A 17,899-nucleotide genomic window follows, 5' to 3' on the forward strand; every position below is an offset into this window, starting at 1 on the left:
ATCACGGTTCTGAGATGTGAATTTGGTTGCTCAGGAACCTCCCATTACCTAGTACCCAAGGGATCTGCTGAAGAAGCTACTCAGTTAAGGCTAATACAGAATCAACACTGGCCTCAGCATCACACTTATCTACTCCGCCTCTCACCTCTCAAGGTGAGTGAGTCTGTTGAAAAATCATTCTTCCCAGGAAATACACTGGCTGTGATACTATTTCCAAAGAGCGTTGGTCTTCTCGTATATGCAAAGGTGATGCCACAGGCACAGCAGAGCCACTTCATCTGTTCTAGCAAGGCCAGAAGAGGAAGTTCTGGGTTTAACCAGAGTGGCTGCACACATACTGCCACAGTATCTGTCGTTCTAATGAACTTGAATACACTCATGTCTGTGCTCCAGGGATTCAGACTGTCCCTTTTAAGATAGAATTATCTTTTAAAACCATTGCTGTGGGGATCAAATGTCTCCACCTGCTACTCTGTTTTCTAAAGGCATTGGGCCATTTAGGTCCACATTATGCTCTTTTAGAAACAACTGAGTCCTCCTATATCTGGGTCTCACAGGGAAATGTATATGCTGAACTTATGGATCAGGATTTTTAAGGTACTAGCCAGGGAATAGTGTAGCTCAAGGCCATTGACCCAGTGTTGTCTGAATGGGTTGAATTTCTTTAGACTAGATATACTTTCTGAGACCTGGGGAAATGCACATTTATCACACTCCCTGCTTCCATCTCACTCAGCTCTTCTTAGTTTCCAAAAGGAGCGTGGCTTCCTTCTTTTCTTGATTTTCATGACACTATATGCTCCTGATTTTCCTCCTACTTCTATGTCTACTTCTGCTTGCCTTCTATGGAATCCATTTTCCTGCCCATCCCTTAAATGCTTCTGATTTTTTTCTCTTTTTTCCTCCTCCTCAAAATCTAAATGATTTTATCCACTTTCACAGCTCCAACTATTCTGTTTGTGGTGACTTCTGACCAGCTCTCTGTCCTGCATATCAGACCTGTACTAACCTGCAACTTGAGATCTCAACTCATGTTTTCCAAAGTCACCTCAAAATCAACATGTATCAGACTGAATTTATCATGCCTGCTGGAAAGCCTTCGCTCCTATCTTTCCAAGATGAGTGAATGATGTCCACCTGCCAGAATACTGTTAGAAATCTAGGCATAATTCATGGCCTCTTTCTTCCTCTCCTTCTACGTCCAATTTCATATCAGATGTCATTTTAGATGACATATAGATTTCAGGTATCTTTCAGATACACTGCTGCTACTGCAATACAAGCAAGCACTATCTCTGGTCTGGATTACTTCAGCAGCTCCTAATTGCGATTTCTGCCCCTAGTATTGCTCTCTCCCATCACTTGTCTACACTGAAGGCAAACTAATCTCTAAATCACTAATCTAATCATAGTATTCCACCAGCTAACAGTTTTCAGTTACTATATGTTTCTTTCCTTTTTATTTTTAATTTTTGTGGGTATACAGTACGTGTACATATTTATGGGTACATTAGATATATTGATAAAGGCATGCAATGTGAGATAAGCTTACCATGAAGAATGGGGTATCCATTCCCTCAAGCATTTATCCATTGAGTTGCAAACAATCCAATTACACTCTTTATTTAGAAAATGTGGCACATATACACCATGGAATACTATGCAGCCGTAAAAAAGGATGAGTTTGTGTCCTTTGTAGGGACATGGATGCAGCTGGAAACCATCATTCTTAGCAAACTATCACAAGAACAGAAAACCAAACACCGCATGTTCTCACTCATAGGTGGGAACTGAACAATGAGATCACTTGGACTCGGGAAGGGGAACATCACACACCGGGGCATATCATGGGGAGGGAGGAGTGGAGAGGGATTGCATTGGGAGTTATACCTGATGTAAATGACGAGTTGATGGGTGCTGACGAGTTGATGGGTGCAGCACAGCAACATGGCACAAGTATACATATGTAACAAACCTGCACGTTATGCACATGTACCCTAGAACTTAAAGTATAATAATAAAAAATAATAAAAAGAAAAAAAAATAAAAAATAAAACGTATAGTTATTATTGACTATAGTCACCCTGTTGTGCTATCAAATGGCAGATCTTATTTCTTCTTTCTAACTTTTTTTTATACTTATTAACTACCCCTGCCTCCTCCATAGCTCTCCCACTATGCTTCCCAGCCTCTGGTAACCATCCTTCTACATTCTGTGTCCATGAGTTCAATGTTTTGATTTTTAGATCCCACAAGTAAGTGACAACATGTTATACTTGTCTTTCTGGACCTGGTTTATTTCACTTAATATAATGATCTCCGGTTCCATGCATGTTGTTGCAAATGACTGAACCTTACTCCTTTTTATGGCTGAATAGTACTCCATTGTGTATATGTACCACTTTTTCTTTCTTTTTTTTTTTTCTTTCTTTTTTTTTTTTTTTTTGATACAGAGTCTCGCTCTGTCTCTAGGCTGAAGTGCAGCAGTGCGATCTCGGCTCACTGAAACCTCCGCCTCCCGGGTTCAAGCAATTCCCCTGCCTCAGCCTCCTGAGTAGCTGGGACTACAGGTGTGCACCACCACGCCCAGCTAATTTTTTGTATTTTAATAGAGACGGGGTTTCACCATATTGGCCAGGATGGCCTCTATCTCATGATCTGCCCACTTCAGCCTCCCAAAACGCTGGGGTGAGCCACCAAACCCAGCCACATTTTCTTTATCCAGTCATCTGCTGATGAACATTTAGGTTGCTTCCAAATCTTAGGTATTACAAACAGTGCTGCAACAAACATAGGAGTGCAGATATCTCTTCAATATATTGATTTTCTCTCTTTTGTGTATATACCCAGCAGTGGGATTGCTGGATCATGTGGTAGCTCGATTTTCAGTTTTTTGAAGAACCTCCAAACGGTTCTCCATAGTGGTTGTACTAATGTACATTCCCACCAACAGTATACAAGGGTTCCCTTTTCTCCATGTCCTCTCCAGCATTTGTTATTTCCTGTTTCTGGATATAAACCATTTTAACTTGGATGATATGATTTTCATCTCTCTGATAATCAAAGATGTTGAGCCTCTGTTCATATGTCTGTTTGTCATTTGTATATCTTCTTTTGATAAATATCTGTTCAAATCTTTTGCCCATCTTTTAATTAGATAATTAGCTTTTATTCTATAAAGTTGTTCGAATTCCTTATATATCCTGGTTATTAATCTCTTGTCAGATGGGTAGATTGAAGATATTTTTCTCCCATTCTGTGGGTTGTCTCTTCACTTTGTTGATTGTATCCTTTGCTGTGCAGAACCCTTTTAATTTGATGTGATCCCATTTGTCCATGTTTGGTTTGGTTGCCTGTGCTTATGGGGTATTGCTCAAGAAATTTTTGCCCAGACCAATGTCCTGGAGATTTTCCCCAAAATTTTCTTATAGCAGTTTCATAGTTTGAGGTCTTAGATTTAAGTATTTAATCCATTTTGATCTGATTTTTGTATATGGTGAGATGTGAGAGATAGTGGCCAAGTTTTATCCTTTTGCATATGGATATCCAATTTTCCCAGCACCATTATTGAAGATACTGTCTTTTCCCTAGTGTATGTTTGTGGCACATTTGTCAAAAATGAGTTCACCATAAATGTGTGAATTTGCTTCTGTATTTATTCTTTTCTGTTGGTCTATGTGTGCGTTTTTATGCCAGTGCCATGCTGTGTTTGTTACTATTTCTCTGCAGGATAATTTAAAGTAATGTGATTCTTCCAGTTTTGTTCTTTTTGTTTAGGATAACTTTGGCTATGGCAGATCTTTTGTGGTTCTACATAAATTTTAGAGTTGATTTTTCTATTTCTGTGAAGAATATCATTAGTATTTTGATAGAGATTGCATTGAATCTGTAGATTGCTTTGAGTAGTATGGACATTTTAACAGTATTGATTCTTTCAATCCATGAACATGGAATATTTTTCCATTTTTTTTTTTTTTGGTGTCCTCTTTCATCAGTGTTTTATAGATTTCATTATAGAGATCTTTCACTTTTTTTTGGTTAATTCCTAGGTACTTAATTTTATGTGTGGCTATCATAAATGGGATTGCTTATTTTATTCCTTTTTCACATTGTTCACTGTTGGCATACAGAAATGCTACTGATTTTTGTATGTTGACTTTGGATACTGCAAATTTACTGAATTTGTTTATCAGTTTTGTTTTCTTACAGAGTCTTTATGTTTTTCCAAATATAAGATCATATCATCTGCAAACGAGGAACATTTGACTTCTTTCTTTTCAATTTGGAAGCATTTTATATCTTTCTCTTTCTGACTGGTCTAGCTAGAAATTCCAGTACTATTTTGAATAACAGCAGTGACAGTGGGCATCCCTGTCATGGACCAGATTTTAGAGGAAAAGCTTCTAGTTTTTCCTCATTCAGTATGATACTACCTGTGGGTGTGTTGTATATGGTTTTTATTATGTTGAGATATGTTCATTCTATCCCCAGCTTTTTTAAAGATTTTTTATCATGAAGGGATGTTGACTTCTATCAAATGCTTTTTCAGCATCAATTGAGATGATCATATGGTTTTCATTCTTCTTTCTGTGGATATGATGTATCTCATTAATTGATTTACATATGTCAAACCACCCTTGCATTCCACGGATAAATCCCAATTGGTCATGATGAATCATCTTTCTAATATATTGCTGAATTAAGTTTGCTAGTATTTTGTTAAGAATTTTTACATCAATATTCATTGGCGATATTGGTTTGTAGCTTTCTTTCTTTTTTTTTTTTTTCCTTTTTTAGATGTGTCTTTGGTTTTAGTATCAGGGTAATACTGGCCTCACAGAGTGAGTTTGGAAATATTCCCTCCTTCTCTATTTTTCAAAATGATTAGAGTAGAATTGCTATTAGTTTTTCTTTAAATGTTTGGTGGAATTATTCAGCAGTGAAGTCATCAGGTCTCAGAGTTTTCTTTACTGGGAGACTTTTTATTATGGCTTTGATCTCATTACTTGTTATTGGTCTGTTCAGGTTTTTATTTTTTTCCTAGTTCAATCTTGGTAGGTTTTATGTGTCTAGGAATTTGTTCACTTCTTCTAGGTTTTCCTATTTATTGGCATGTATTTGCTCATAGTAGCCACTAATGATCTTTTGAATTTCTGCAGTGTCAGTTGTAATGTCTCTTTTTCCATTTCTGATTTTATTTATTTATTTGGATCTTCTTTTTTTTTCTTAGTATGGCTAAAGGTTTGTCCATTGTGCTTTTCAACAACTGACATTTTTGTTTTCTTGATCTTTTGTATTTTTTTCATTTCAATTGCATGTATTACCACTCTGATCTTTATTATTTCTTTTCTTCTACTAATTTTGGGTTTGGTTTGCTCTTGGTTTTCCAGTTCTTTAAGATGCATCATTAGGTTGTTTATTTGAAGCTTTTTTCTCTTTTGGGACATAGGCACTTGTAGCTATAAAATTCCTTCTTAGTACTGCTTTTGCTGTATCCCATAGGATTTGGGGTGTTGTGTTTCCATTATTATTTGTTTCAGGACATTTTTCAATTTCCTTCTTAATGTCTTCATTGACCCACTGGTCATTCAGGAGCATATTGTTTGATTTCTATGCATTTGTATAACTCCCAAAATTCCTCTTGTCATTAATTTCTAGTTATATCCCAATTGTGGTCAGAGAAGATGTTTGATATTTAGATTGTTTTGAATGTTTTAAGATGTTTTGTGACCTAAAATATGGTCTATCCTTGAGAATGATCCATGTGCTGAGGAAAAAAATGTGTATCCTGTAGCTCTTGGATGAAATGTTCTGTAAATATCCATTAGATCCATTTGGTCTGTACTGCAGATTAAGTCTGATGTTTCTTTGTTGATTTTCTATTCAGTACTGAAAGTAGGGTGTTGAGGTCGCTGGCTATTATTGTATTAGGGCCTATTTTTTTCTTTAGCTCTAAAAATATTTATTGTATGTATCTGGGTGCTCCAGTGTTGACTGCATATATATTTACGATTATTATATACTCTTGCCAAATTGAACCCTTTATCATGGCACAGTGACATTATTTGTCTCATCTTACAGTTTTTGTCTTGAAATTTATTTTGTCTGATATAAGTATAGCAACTCCTGCTTTTTTTCTGTTTGTTTGTTTCCATTGGCATGGAGTATCTTTTTCCAGTCCTTTATTTTCAATCTATGTGTGTCTTTACAGGTGACATGTGTTTCTTGTAGGCAATAGATCACTGGGTCTTGTCTTCTCATCCATTAAGCCAGGCTATGTTTTTTGATTGGAGAGTTTAGTTCATTTACATTCCATGTTATTACTGATAGGTAAGGACTTACTCCTACCATTTTGTTATGTGTCTTCTAGTTGTGTTGTGGTCTTCTCTTCCTTTTTTCTTTTTCTGCCTGTCTTCCTCTAGTGACGATGATTTTCCCTGGTGAGAGAATTTAGTTCTTGCTTCTTATTTTTTGTGTATCCATTGCATGTTTTTGGTTTTAGTTTACCAGGAGGTTTGCAAATACTATCTTTTAACTCATTATTTTAACTTGATCACTTAACACTATTTGCATAAGTAAACAAACAAAAAGTAAACTAATAAAAATATGCCTTAACTTCATCCCCCAACTTTTAAACATTTTGTTGTTTCTACTTATATTTTATTGTACTGACTGTGTCTTGAAAATTTGTTGTAGTTTTTATTTTTGATTGGTTCATTGTTTAGTCTTCCTACTGAGGATAAAAGTAGTTTACTTACCACAGTGACGGCGTTATAATATTCTTTGTTTTTCTGTGTACTTACCATTACCAATAAGTTTTGTACCTTCGACTGATTATTTATTGCTCATTAATGACCTTTTCTTTTTGATTGAAGTACTCTCTTTAACCTTTCTTGTGGGGTGGGTCTGGTATTGATGAAATCCCTCAGCTTTTGTTTGGGAAAGTCTTTATTTCTCGAAGGATATTTTTGCTAGATATCCCACTCTAGGGTAAAAGGTTTTCTTCCTTTCAGCACCTTAAATATGTCATGTCATGCTCTCCTGATCTTCTTGTGTTTGGATATTAATATCTTTCTCTAATTTTGGAAAGTTCTCTGTTATTATTTCTTTGAATAAGCATTCTACCCTTATGTCTTTCTTTTTCACTTATTTAAGGTCAATAACTCTTAGATTTGCCCTTATGAGCCTATTTTCTGCATCCTGTAGGCATGCTTCATTGTTTTTTATTCTTTTTTCTTTTGTCTCCTCTGTATATTTTCAAATACCCTGTCTTCAAGGTCACTATTTCTTCTGCTTGATCCATTCTGCTATTAAATGACTGTGATGCATTCTTCAGTATACAAATTGCACTCTTCAGCTCCAGAAAATTTCCGCTTGACTCTTTTTAATTATTTTAATATCTTCGTTGAATTTATCTGATAGAATTCTGAATTCCTTCTCTGTGTTATTTTGAACTTGTTTGAGTTTCCTCAACACAGCTACTTTGAGTTCTTCATCTGAAAGGTCACATATCTCTGTTTATCCAGGATTGGTCCCTGGTGCCTTATTTAGTTCATTTGATGAGGTCACATTTCCCCAGACGGTGTTGATGCAAGTTAGATATTCTTCAGTGTCTGGACATTGAAGAGTTAGGTATTTATTCTAGTCTTTTCTGTCTGAGCTTTTTTGTAGCTATCCTTCTCAGGGATGCCTTCTGGAAATTTGAAAAGACTTGGGTTTTGTGATCTAAGCTGTGTCTACTTTAAGGGGCACCCCAAGACCAGAAATGCTGTGATTCTTGATGACTTATAGAGGTATCACCTTGATGGTCTCAGTCCAGATATGGGAGAATTCTAAGTTACCAGGCAGAGATTTGTTCTCTTTCCTTACTTCCTTCCAAACATACAGAGTCTCCTGCTCCATTTTGAACCACGTAAACCTAGGGACAGAGTGAAACAAGCACCTCTGTGGCCACCACCACTATGACTGTGCTGGGTCATACCTGAAGCCAGCAAAGCACTGGCTCTTATGCAGGGCCTGGTGTAACCAGTCCCTGGCTACTGTGTATGATTTCTCAAGGACCTGGGGCTGAACAATCAGCAGGTGGCAAAGCCAGTCAGGTCTGTATCCTTCCTTTCAGGATGGCAAGGTTCCCCAAGCCCTGGGTGGGTCCAGAAATGCCATCTGGAGTCAGGAAGTAGAGCCAAAACCCTTGGAAACATATCGGGTATTTTATTGTATTACAGCTGAACTGGCACTAAAAACGCAAGACACAGTCCTTACCACTCTTCCCTGTCCTTTCCAAAGGTACAGGAGCCTCACCGTATAGCCACCACCACCCCAGTCATGATGAGTACTTCCAGACTACCACTGATGTTCCCTTAAGGTCCAAGATCTCTTAAGTCTGCTTCTGGTGGATGCTGCCTAGGTGGGGACTCACCCTTCAGGGCACTGGGCTCCCCTCTGACCCTGGGCAGGTCCAGAAATGTCATCCAACAGTCAAGTCCTGGAATCGGGGACTCTAAAAGTCTGCTTGGTGCTCTACCCACCATGGCAGTGTTGGTACCTAAGGTGCAAGACAAAGTCCCCTTTACTTCTCCCTCCGCTTTTATCAACAAGAAGCAGTTTTGTCCCACAGCCACCATAGCTAGTAATGGGCTGAGTCTTACTTGCCAGCAAGTCTCAGAGGTTCACCCAAGACCCAAGATGTAGTACCCGGATATCTCTGCTGGTTATTTGGGGCCAAGGGCTCTTCAGTCAGCAGGTGATGAATGCTGGTAGGTCTACATCCTTTTCTTCAAGGCAGCGAGTTCCCTTCTGGCCCAGGGTGTGTCTAGAAATGTCATCTGGGAGCTAGGGCCTGGAATGGGGGCTTCATGACTCTGACTGGTGCCCTATCCTGCTGTGGCTGAGCTGGTATCCAAGAGGCAACACAAAGTCCTCACCATTCTTCCCCCTCTTCTCCCAAGTGGAAGAAAGGGGTCTCTTTTACAACCATAAGCTGTGCAGCCTGGTTTAGGGGAGAGGTGATGCCAGCACTCCCTTGATTACCCAAGCTGATGTCTCAGTATGGAGTTGCCTAAGAGTTGCAGTTCTTAAGACCTAGACTGCCTTTCAAATTTACTTGGAGATACAGAATACTGTAGCCCTCTGTGGTGAGGTTTGCAGGCACTCAGTTTCTGACTGCTGGGATCTGCAATTCCCTCTCTGGCTAGGCCTGGTTTAAATATTCCCTGTGTGACTGGGCATCAGCTGAGTTAGGTCTGGTTTTCATTTCTGCTCTAGCAAGACAGCACTGAGTTTAATACCTCACAATTAGTGTATTCTCCCTTCCCCAGAGCCCAGAGATGCTCTCCATTACCAGGCCATTGCTGGTGGGGGTTGAAAGGGATAGTGACAGTGATTCAGGATTTTTTTTTTTCTATTTCTTCAGTGGTATTTTCAGCAATATAAAGTTAAATCCAGGTACTATAGGTACTCACCTTATTTGTAGTTCTTATGAAGGTGTTTTTTTTTTTTTTTTTTTTTTTTTTTTGCTATGTAGATAGTTGTTAACTTAGTATCCTTGTAGGTGGGACTATGTCCTTGCAGGGGGATGTGGAGCCTTCTGTTCCACCATCTTGCTCAGCCTCCCAATTCAGTTGTTACATATTTCTCAAGACCCTCTATTGTCTGGGTTTTTTTTCTCTTTAACATCTTTCAAAACAACCTTACCTTTTTTATACAACTTCTTCTAGGTTTTTAAACTCTCCTCCCTTTTTTCCCTTTTCTCTCCCTCTCCCTCTCCCTCTCCCTCTCCAATTCATCCAGAAATTTAATGTTCACATGTATTTCCATCAAACTTTCTTTGTTAGTACACTATCAGGTCTCTGGCCTGTTCATTTATCCTTTTTGTCATGGAAACCTCCCTTCCTGCCCTGCCCAAGTTATAGTAGTTCTCATTCCAATATGCTGTCAGATGAAGCTGGACATCATCACTAACATCACCTGTATCTGTCTGCCTGTATCCCTTGCTCCTAAGCACACACCATGATTCTGTTAATGAATGTAAAAATGATATTTCCTCTGCCTGAAATTGCATTGCATCATCCTCCATCTACCATTCCCACCTTTATCCAGCTAAATCTTCATAATCCTTCAATATTTATTTTAGGGAGCATCCTTCTGAAAGGTTTTCCTTGATTTTCCAGGCTATGCTAGGTGACTCTCCACTATGGTCTCATGGTGATGAATGAGCTCTTACAGTGAAAGTCTAATCACACTGCTCCTCTGCTCAAGATACATCAAAGGTCCCTATTTTACTCAGAGTGAACATCAAAACGTTTATAATGGCCTAATGTACCCTATAGAATCTGCCCCCTTTTCCTCATTACCCTCATTTTTTACTACTCTCTTCTCTAAGCTTAAGCATGCTACCCCTTTTGTGCCATGGCAATAGCTGGGATGCTCTCCCTAGATAGCCACATGACTAATGCCCTTGTCACCTTCAAACCTTTGCACAAATGTCCTTTTATCACTGAGGCATACTAAGTCACCCTATTTTAAAATGCAATCTGCATCACTCCTTCCCACCTGCAGATTCCTATTCTTCCTTTCTTTTCTCCATTTCTATAGCACTTATTCCCTCCTATCAAACTACACATTTTTATGACTCTTGTTTATTGTCTGTTTCTCCTTACGAGAATGTAAGCTCCACAGGGAAAGATATTTTTATCTGTTTTGTTTACTTGAATCCTCCAAGTGCCTACAGTGATGACTGGAACTTAATAGGTGCCCAGTAAATGTGTTTGAAGAAATGAGCCCTGATTATATTGTGCTACAATTTCTTCCTTGTCTGCCTACCCACCACCAAACTGTACACTTTTTGAAGGCAGGGGATTTTACTATTATGTCTATTTACAATATCTTAGCACATTTCCTCATAATAGTGGGTTCATAATAAATGTTTACTAAGTGCATGTATTTATCTCTGACCTCCCTACTCCATAGTTTTGCAGGGTTTGTGATGACACCATGTAAAATCAGAATATAAATGCAACAATGTTGTTTTCTTAGTAGGGAAGCGTCATTATAAACTATCACAGTATCTGGGATCTGCCGAGATGAGGACTCCAATACGGACCAATATGAATATTTCTCTTACAGAGTTTCTGCAAAGGTTAAGAAACCCCCAGAGTCCATATGGCCTTTTCCTCTTCCTGTACCTATAAGTGAAACATTTATTTTAATAAGCTAGAAACCAAAGGGAAGACTGAGAATTGTAGAGCTTGAAAAATAATATCTTGCCTTCTGTGACTTTTCTTTTTGTTTCTTTTCTCAGAGCTCTTCCTGCCATGATGCAGTGGGTCCGCACACAGAAGCCAGGAGAGAGTGGCATCAATATTGTCACTGCCGATTTTGTAGAACTTGGTGACTTTATCAGCACTGTCATAAAGCTCAACTATGTCTTTGATGAAGGAGAAGCCAACACTTGATAGCACTACTTGGAGTTTCCATGATTAAGATGGAGAAGGCTCATTGTATTAGGGCATATTATCTGTAAACAATCTGATCTTCCTATTTCACTGAGTCTCTGAAGGGAATAGGGCTGGTAGTGGGTGGGAAAAGGGGAAAAACTATTTCTTCAGTGATTACAATCATACTCTTCATTACTATAAATATTTCATTTCCCATTTGATGCGTGAAATCTACTTCTAGTGTTAGGAAGAAAAAATAAAAAAAAAGACCAGTAACTTCGTTTTTCAAAATTAGTCTTTGTAACATAGAACTTACATGTGTTTACTTGATTAGATTCTCTATTTCCGTCCTACAGCTCCTACACTGTCTATATCCTGTAACCTTTCTGCTCCCTCTCTTGCTCACTCTTTTTAATCAGATGCTATATGGAAATCAAAACAATTGAATGCCCAACATTTTGTGTATTACATTGTTGTCTTAAGACGTACTTGTTTTGTGGGACTTGGTATAATACTCTATAGTCATCTGCAGTTGGGCAATCATAGCTAACTTTTGGTCATAGAAAATCTGCATCAAATCAGTTTCCATGCATCAGTAATATTGAAGGTCATAATCAGTGATTTTTGTTATATGAAAATAATAGTGTTTCACAGTATTTCTATTTAAGGCAGCTATAAATATAGGATAAAAATATTTTTGGAGAACTGTGAATGCCAACTTCAGAGGGAATGATGATTGAGGGGTAAAAGAGATGGATGGCATTTTAATTTGGCAATCTCTTAAATAATATTTCCCTGCAAGTACCCAGTACATGGTAAGGTACAACTGTGTTAAAATTGAAAACTCTGAAAAGAACTCTTTAAAAGGCCTTCTTAATGATGCTCTTGATGAAAGAAAAAAAAAAGAGAAGGAAGGAAGGAAGGAAGGAAGGAAGGAAGGAAGGAAGGAAGGAAGGAAGGAAGGAAGGAAGGAAGGAAGGAAAGAAGGGAGGAAGGGAGGAAGGGAGGGAGGGAGGGAGGGAGGGAGGAAGGGAGGGAGGAAGGGAGGAAGGGAGGAAAGGAGGAAGGGAGGAAAGGAGGAAGGGAGGAAGGAAGGAAAGGAAAAAGGGAGGAAGGAAGGAAGGGAGAAAGGGAGGAAGGAAGGAAGGGAGGGAGGAAGAAAAAAAAAAGACTGCAAGCTTTCCTGCCAATTTGGGATTTTCAAATATTTAATTCTAAATTCCATATTTTAAGGAAGATTTTTCAAGAAACTTCAAGTTTTCAACTTGAAGGAAAGAGGAAGGCTGACAGAAGGAGTTAGAGCAATGTTTTTGAAATTATGTCCATGAAATCACAGGGATCTGTGAAATATCTTTAGGAAACTCTTGAAATTTATGAGATCTGAGTGGACTTGTTTAAAATTGGCATTGACTCCTCACTTCTGAGTTTCATCCTGTCTGAAGGATGAGATTAAGGCAGAGGCAAAAGTTTCATACAAAGTTTCTGCAACCTAATATTTAATAGTCTGGGTCTACAGGGAAGAACAATGACATAGCTTGAGCATTACTTCCTCCTTGGAGTCTCTGTGATATTTGACAACTCTAAAAAGTGAAAAAAAAAAAAAAACTTACTAAGAGCACAATAATCCTTGGCTATGTACTTCACAGGAATATTGTGAGGTGTTTATAAAAATTATAAAATTTGATGAAATTATTACAATTATGAATTATTTTATTTTCATGTTTAGAAATAATCACACCGCAATAGTTTCCTAGGATAATACAGTCCATGAAAATTAGGGTCATAGAGAAATAAAAGCATGCCCTCAGCTTTTAATGAACTTAAATGTAGGACATATGGCTTAATCTCTTAGACTTAGATAAGGGAGTTGAATTCAAAACTATATGTGTCAAGATCATAAATAATCAAGAGTTGATTTCAAGATTATAAATACTCATGATCAGAAAATAGTACTTATTAGCAATTAAAGGGAGGGAAAGGAATTGTTTATACTGAAGAGAATGTTTTTAAGGAGTGTGTATGTACCTGTGGTATACCAAATAACATACATGTACACACAAAATGTGTGTATACATTTGGGTTGTGTGTATATATCTTGCCATACACAATATACAAACATATGCCCACTCCTGTGCAAGCATACAGATTCAAACATACACAAACACACATAGATATGGACAGACACAGAACAATTCTTCTTTTCAAATGAAAACATTGATAATATTAAATAATTTAATTTTAAGACTGAAACCCTTAATCATGTGTGAAAAAGAGTAATAAAACCTTTGAGAGTAGAGTCTATGATCACATTAAAGTATTTTTGTAAAATAATTCTAGCGTAGGACTTAATTATTTTTAAAATATATTTCTTTTCTTCTCTCCATTTTCCCTTCCCTTGTAGTTTTATTATGTGAAAATGTATATGAATCCTTTTAAAATGATTAGGATTATTGAAATGTATGTCCCGTACATTTGGTTTTGGGACAGACTTTCTCTCTAACTGGCTATTCATTTATCCTTCAGGAGGATCTTTAGCCAAGCATACTTGCAATGACACACTAATTTAATGTTATAATAGAAAACAGATTTTTCATCATATTAATGAATAAAATATAGAGGTAACTATGTTGTATTTTCTTGAACCTAGATACTTTCTCATAGTGTTTGCTTAGAATTAACTTTGTCCTATTTGTCAACTGGGTGCTGGAAAAAAACAAACATGATGAAGCTTTTGAATAATTGTGCGGTTTTTTAACTAGGGAAAGGTTTGTACTGCTGCTAATGATATGCACCCAGAAACCTTGTTAGACAAAAGGCACTTTCAAGCCAATGCTATGCTTTCCGTGTGGACATACAGTGCCTATGTAGCCGGCGCTGAGAGTAAATGGACTTGCCTTAATTTATAAAGGAGGGAAGAGGTAGCAGGGAGCCATGGATCCTCTAGCAAGAGGGGGAGTTTACTAAAAGGGAGTCCTTGGAAATGGGAATGGAGAGAAGGTGGCTTTGACTGTCTTCTATCCATTAGCCCTGCCCTGGAGCACACTGGGGAAGCATACTGCAGGCCTTCCAAAAGTGAAAAATGGTGATATGCAATCGAAGCTTACCCTCAGCCTATGCACCTTTGTCTTAGCTGAGCATTGTCTTTTCAGAGAGCTTGTAGCACAAGGACTACACATGGGCTCCAAGATGGCGGTAGATACATCTTGGCGCACTCTTTGTTTTGCTTGTTTCTTAAGACTATTTCACAAGTCCTGCAAGGCAAAAAACAAGACAAAACAACCAAACAAATACAATCTAACTTTTACCCAATCTACAGCAGGAAATCAAAGGAGTGGGTGCGATGAGAGAAAATATGCAAAGAGATCATTTTTAAGTTTGCTTTCCTTTCCTGTCTGTAATTTTCAAGGACTAATATAGTAAATTTTTCTTCTGCCAGTATCATTTATGTCTCCCTATTTGCCACACAATCATGTAAATGCAGAGAATGAGGAGGCAGCTTTTAAAAGCCTTAGGATATTCTATATGATGACCTCAATATTTACTTTCAGCCATACTGGGAAAACTTACTTTTCATGGAGTGCCACCTAACAGTGAATGTATTAGAGTATAAAATGTTTGCCATGTATACACCCATATGTGCACATACACACATTACACAAACACACACACACACAGAATGCACATTTCACACACATACACTTATTATTCAAGTTGAAACTGCACTTGAATCAATCTGATTCTATTGTTGTTTCAACTCTTAAAATCAGTATCTCCTACATTAGTAGATATAAACATAATTCAAATATTTAAATATTTAAGAGGAGAAAGGTAACTAGAAAACCAATGAAAAGTGAGACCATCAGAAATAGAAAATGCCTGGCACTAACAATCTATCTAAATTGTCAATTTCACTTCATATTAGAGAATCCAAGATGGACTAGACTATAAATTACAAACACATACACACATCTTCACTTAAAGTTGTTTAAGTTCTTTGAAATTCTGACATGTTTTTAGCCAGGGTTATTTGTTCAGGATCTTCCTTGTTAGGATTCCAGACTGGAAAGTTGGAAGTCTCAGGAAATGCATGTTTCCATGAGTTTTTCAGTTTTACAGTTTTACCGATCCAACGACACAATCTTTTAATCTTTGGTCACTCAACCAAACAGGAGTTCCATAGGCACAGTGCTCATACTTTGAATTGCTAATAGAAAATAATGCATAACGTCCTCAGGATATGCTAAACAAGGTTTTTAAGAGCATTTTATTTTACAGCACTTTAGTCTTTTCAGCTAGATTTCAGTGACACCATAGTGTAAATGCTATATTTGCCATAACTTATTGGTGGCTCCTGTGTTACATACAGTTTTAAATAATGCTCTAAATTGTTTGTTTTCCCAATGATAATGATAAAATGTTCCGTAGAATTTGTAAAACATGTCAATTGAATCTGTTGAAAATTGTGTAACTGTTATTTCAATTGTGATACTATTTTGCAGGTATTAGTTTTAAATGTATATTTGTATGAGTCAAAAGTATGTGCTTGTATGTGATATGCGTGTGTAAGTATATAATCTCGTATCAAAAATCAAACTTATCCTAAAGAAAAAGGGCACATTGTGACCAGCCTTAATTTATTAACACTTTTTCATTGTTGCTGCAATTTGGATTTAAAATTGAAACCGAAATTAAGTTTTTGTTAAAAATGGTGTCTTTTAATTTTTTGAGGAATGGGCTTTTAGAACCTATCTGAGTTCCCACAAGCAAACTGTCCAGCTTGTGAGGCACCCCCATTGCTTTTCGAAATAATCAAACATCAATTCATGTATTAACTTCATCAACACACAGACTAATTTGTTTTCATCAGCAATAAAACCAGTACACCTCGAAAGTTGACCTTCCCAACATGGCACACATTTTTCTTTAATGATAAATTTTCCATGAAAATTGTTTCTCCAAACCATTACTTTTTAAAATTCGATCTTCTCAAGTAAAATAAACTGCCTTGGTGTTAGGAGAGCTTTTAAAGGCCCACCCATACTAGGTGATTCCAACATGGTTCTCTTCTCGAGAAAACAAGCATGCAACCTGCACACTTTTCCGGTCTGCCCCACGTGTAGAATTAGTCTAGCGATAGAAAACTCGTGACTGACAAGGATCTACACACGTGGTCATGCTGGAAGCAAAAATTCTGACCTTCTTTGGGCTTGGCATCTGGGTACAGAATATTAATTAACTTTCTTATTTCCTTTCTTTCTCCATCCTTAGTTATTCCTTTTCAACATTTAGAGTTGCCAGGTAAAATACAGGATACCCAGTGAAATTTAAATTTCAGATAAACATTATTCCTTTAGTGTATTTCTCATATATTTTATCAGAAATATTTTCACTTAAAAAAAGTTTATCTGAAATTCAAATGTAACTGGGTGTGTCCTATATATTTTTTCTTAAATCTCACAGTTCTATCCACACTGCCTTTCTAATCTTTTTCAGTTGGGCTAACTATAAGGGGCCAGATCTGCCTCCCTCCATACCCCTGGGTTCAGACACCTTATGAGTATCTGCAGTCATAATGTCCTTGAAAAAGGAAAACATTGGTCAGCTCTAGGTCCTGAAAATGCTTTTTGAAGGGCCAGCTTGAATACAGATGGGATACTCAAGTAAATATCTTCATAAGATGAAGGCCACCATGTTCAACATTTCCCTTCGCCAGCCTGTTGTGAGGTCCAAGTTTCCCCATTAATCCCTTATGTAGCATTTCCCAGTAACTGGGAAAACCAAAACACACCGACATATTATTAGAAATGCTCCTAAAAAGTGGCAACACCTCCTAACTTAGTACCAGGACCTCTTTTAAATTCAATTTCTTTTTTCTTTCAGAGAGATAACAAACTAATTCATTATTTCTCCCATTAACACCTTACCACAAATTATTTTTATCACGTTAAAACTGGTCATCTACGGAATCGTAGAAAAGGTGATATAGGAAGGAACTGTCTTCACTGCTGGAAGAATAAAAGAGTCTGAGGTATAGACACTGCCCTGGTGACACCTCCTCAGAACATTGTTGGGAGACTGGGGAGGCAGGCACGAGTGGGGCATAGAATCTGACCTGACATGAAGCTATCACCTGGCAGAGAGACTTGTCAAAATTATAACAACCAGCACTATTTTATTGTTTTGGAATTGAAAACCCAAGAAGCCCCAAAATAAGAACAGTGAGATCAAAGGCTAGTTTCTAAAAACAGTGTAGAAAATAGAAACATGTTGGAATTCCTAAATTCTAGCTTTCAAATACTCTCGTTTCCAAAAGTGAATCCTTGACAGAGCCTGAATGTATTCGGAGTTTTGAAACATTTTCGGTAGCTACCTCCTCTCTTGAAACGCCTATAAGTGGCAGAAGAAAATCCAAATCCTTTAATATAACATGTCCATCTCCTGACTCCTGCTTACACACATTTCCA

At 37.5% G+C, this 17,899-nt stretch overlaps 1 protein-coding gene across 1 annotated transcript in view; it reads left to right on the forward strand.

Moving 5' to 3' along the window:
* LOC105487449 (phosphatidylinositol specific phospholipase C X domain containing 3) overlaps nt 1–11,966 on the forward strand; it is a 185,945-nt gene extending 173,979 nt beyond the window's left edge. The window contains exon 3 of the mRNA XM_011750898.3: nt 11,300–11,966. Within this exon, the coding sequence (XP_011749200.2) occupies nt 11,300–11,453 (154 nt within the window). The 3' untranslated portion in view covers nt 11,454–11,966. The remainder of the gene's footprint in view (nt 1–11,299) is intronic.
* The last annotated feature ends 5,933 nt before the right edge of the window (nt 11,967–17,899 follow it).

This window comes from Macaca nemestrina, chromosome 6 (assembly GCF_043159975.1).
Source record: "Macaca nemestrina isolate mMacNem1 chromosome 6, mMacNem.hap1, whole genome shotgun sequence".
NCBI classification, from domain to species: Eukaryota; Metazoa; Chordata; class Mammalia; order Primates; family Cercopithecidae; genus Macaca; species Macaca nemestrina.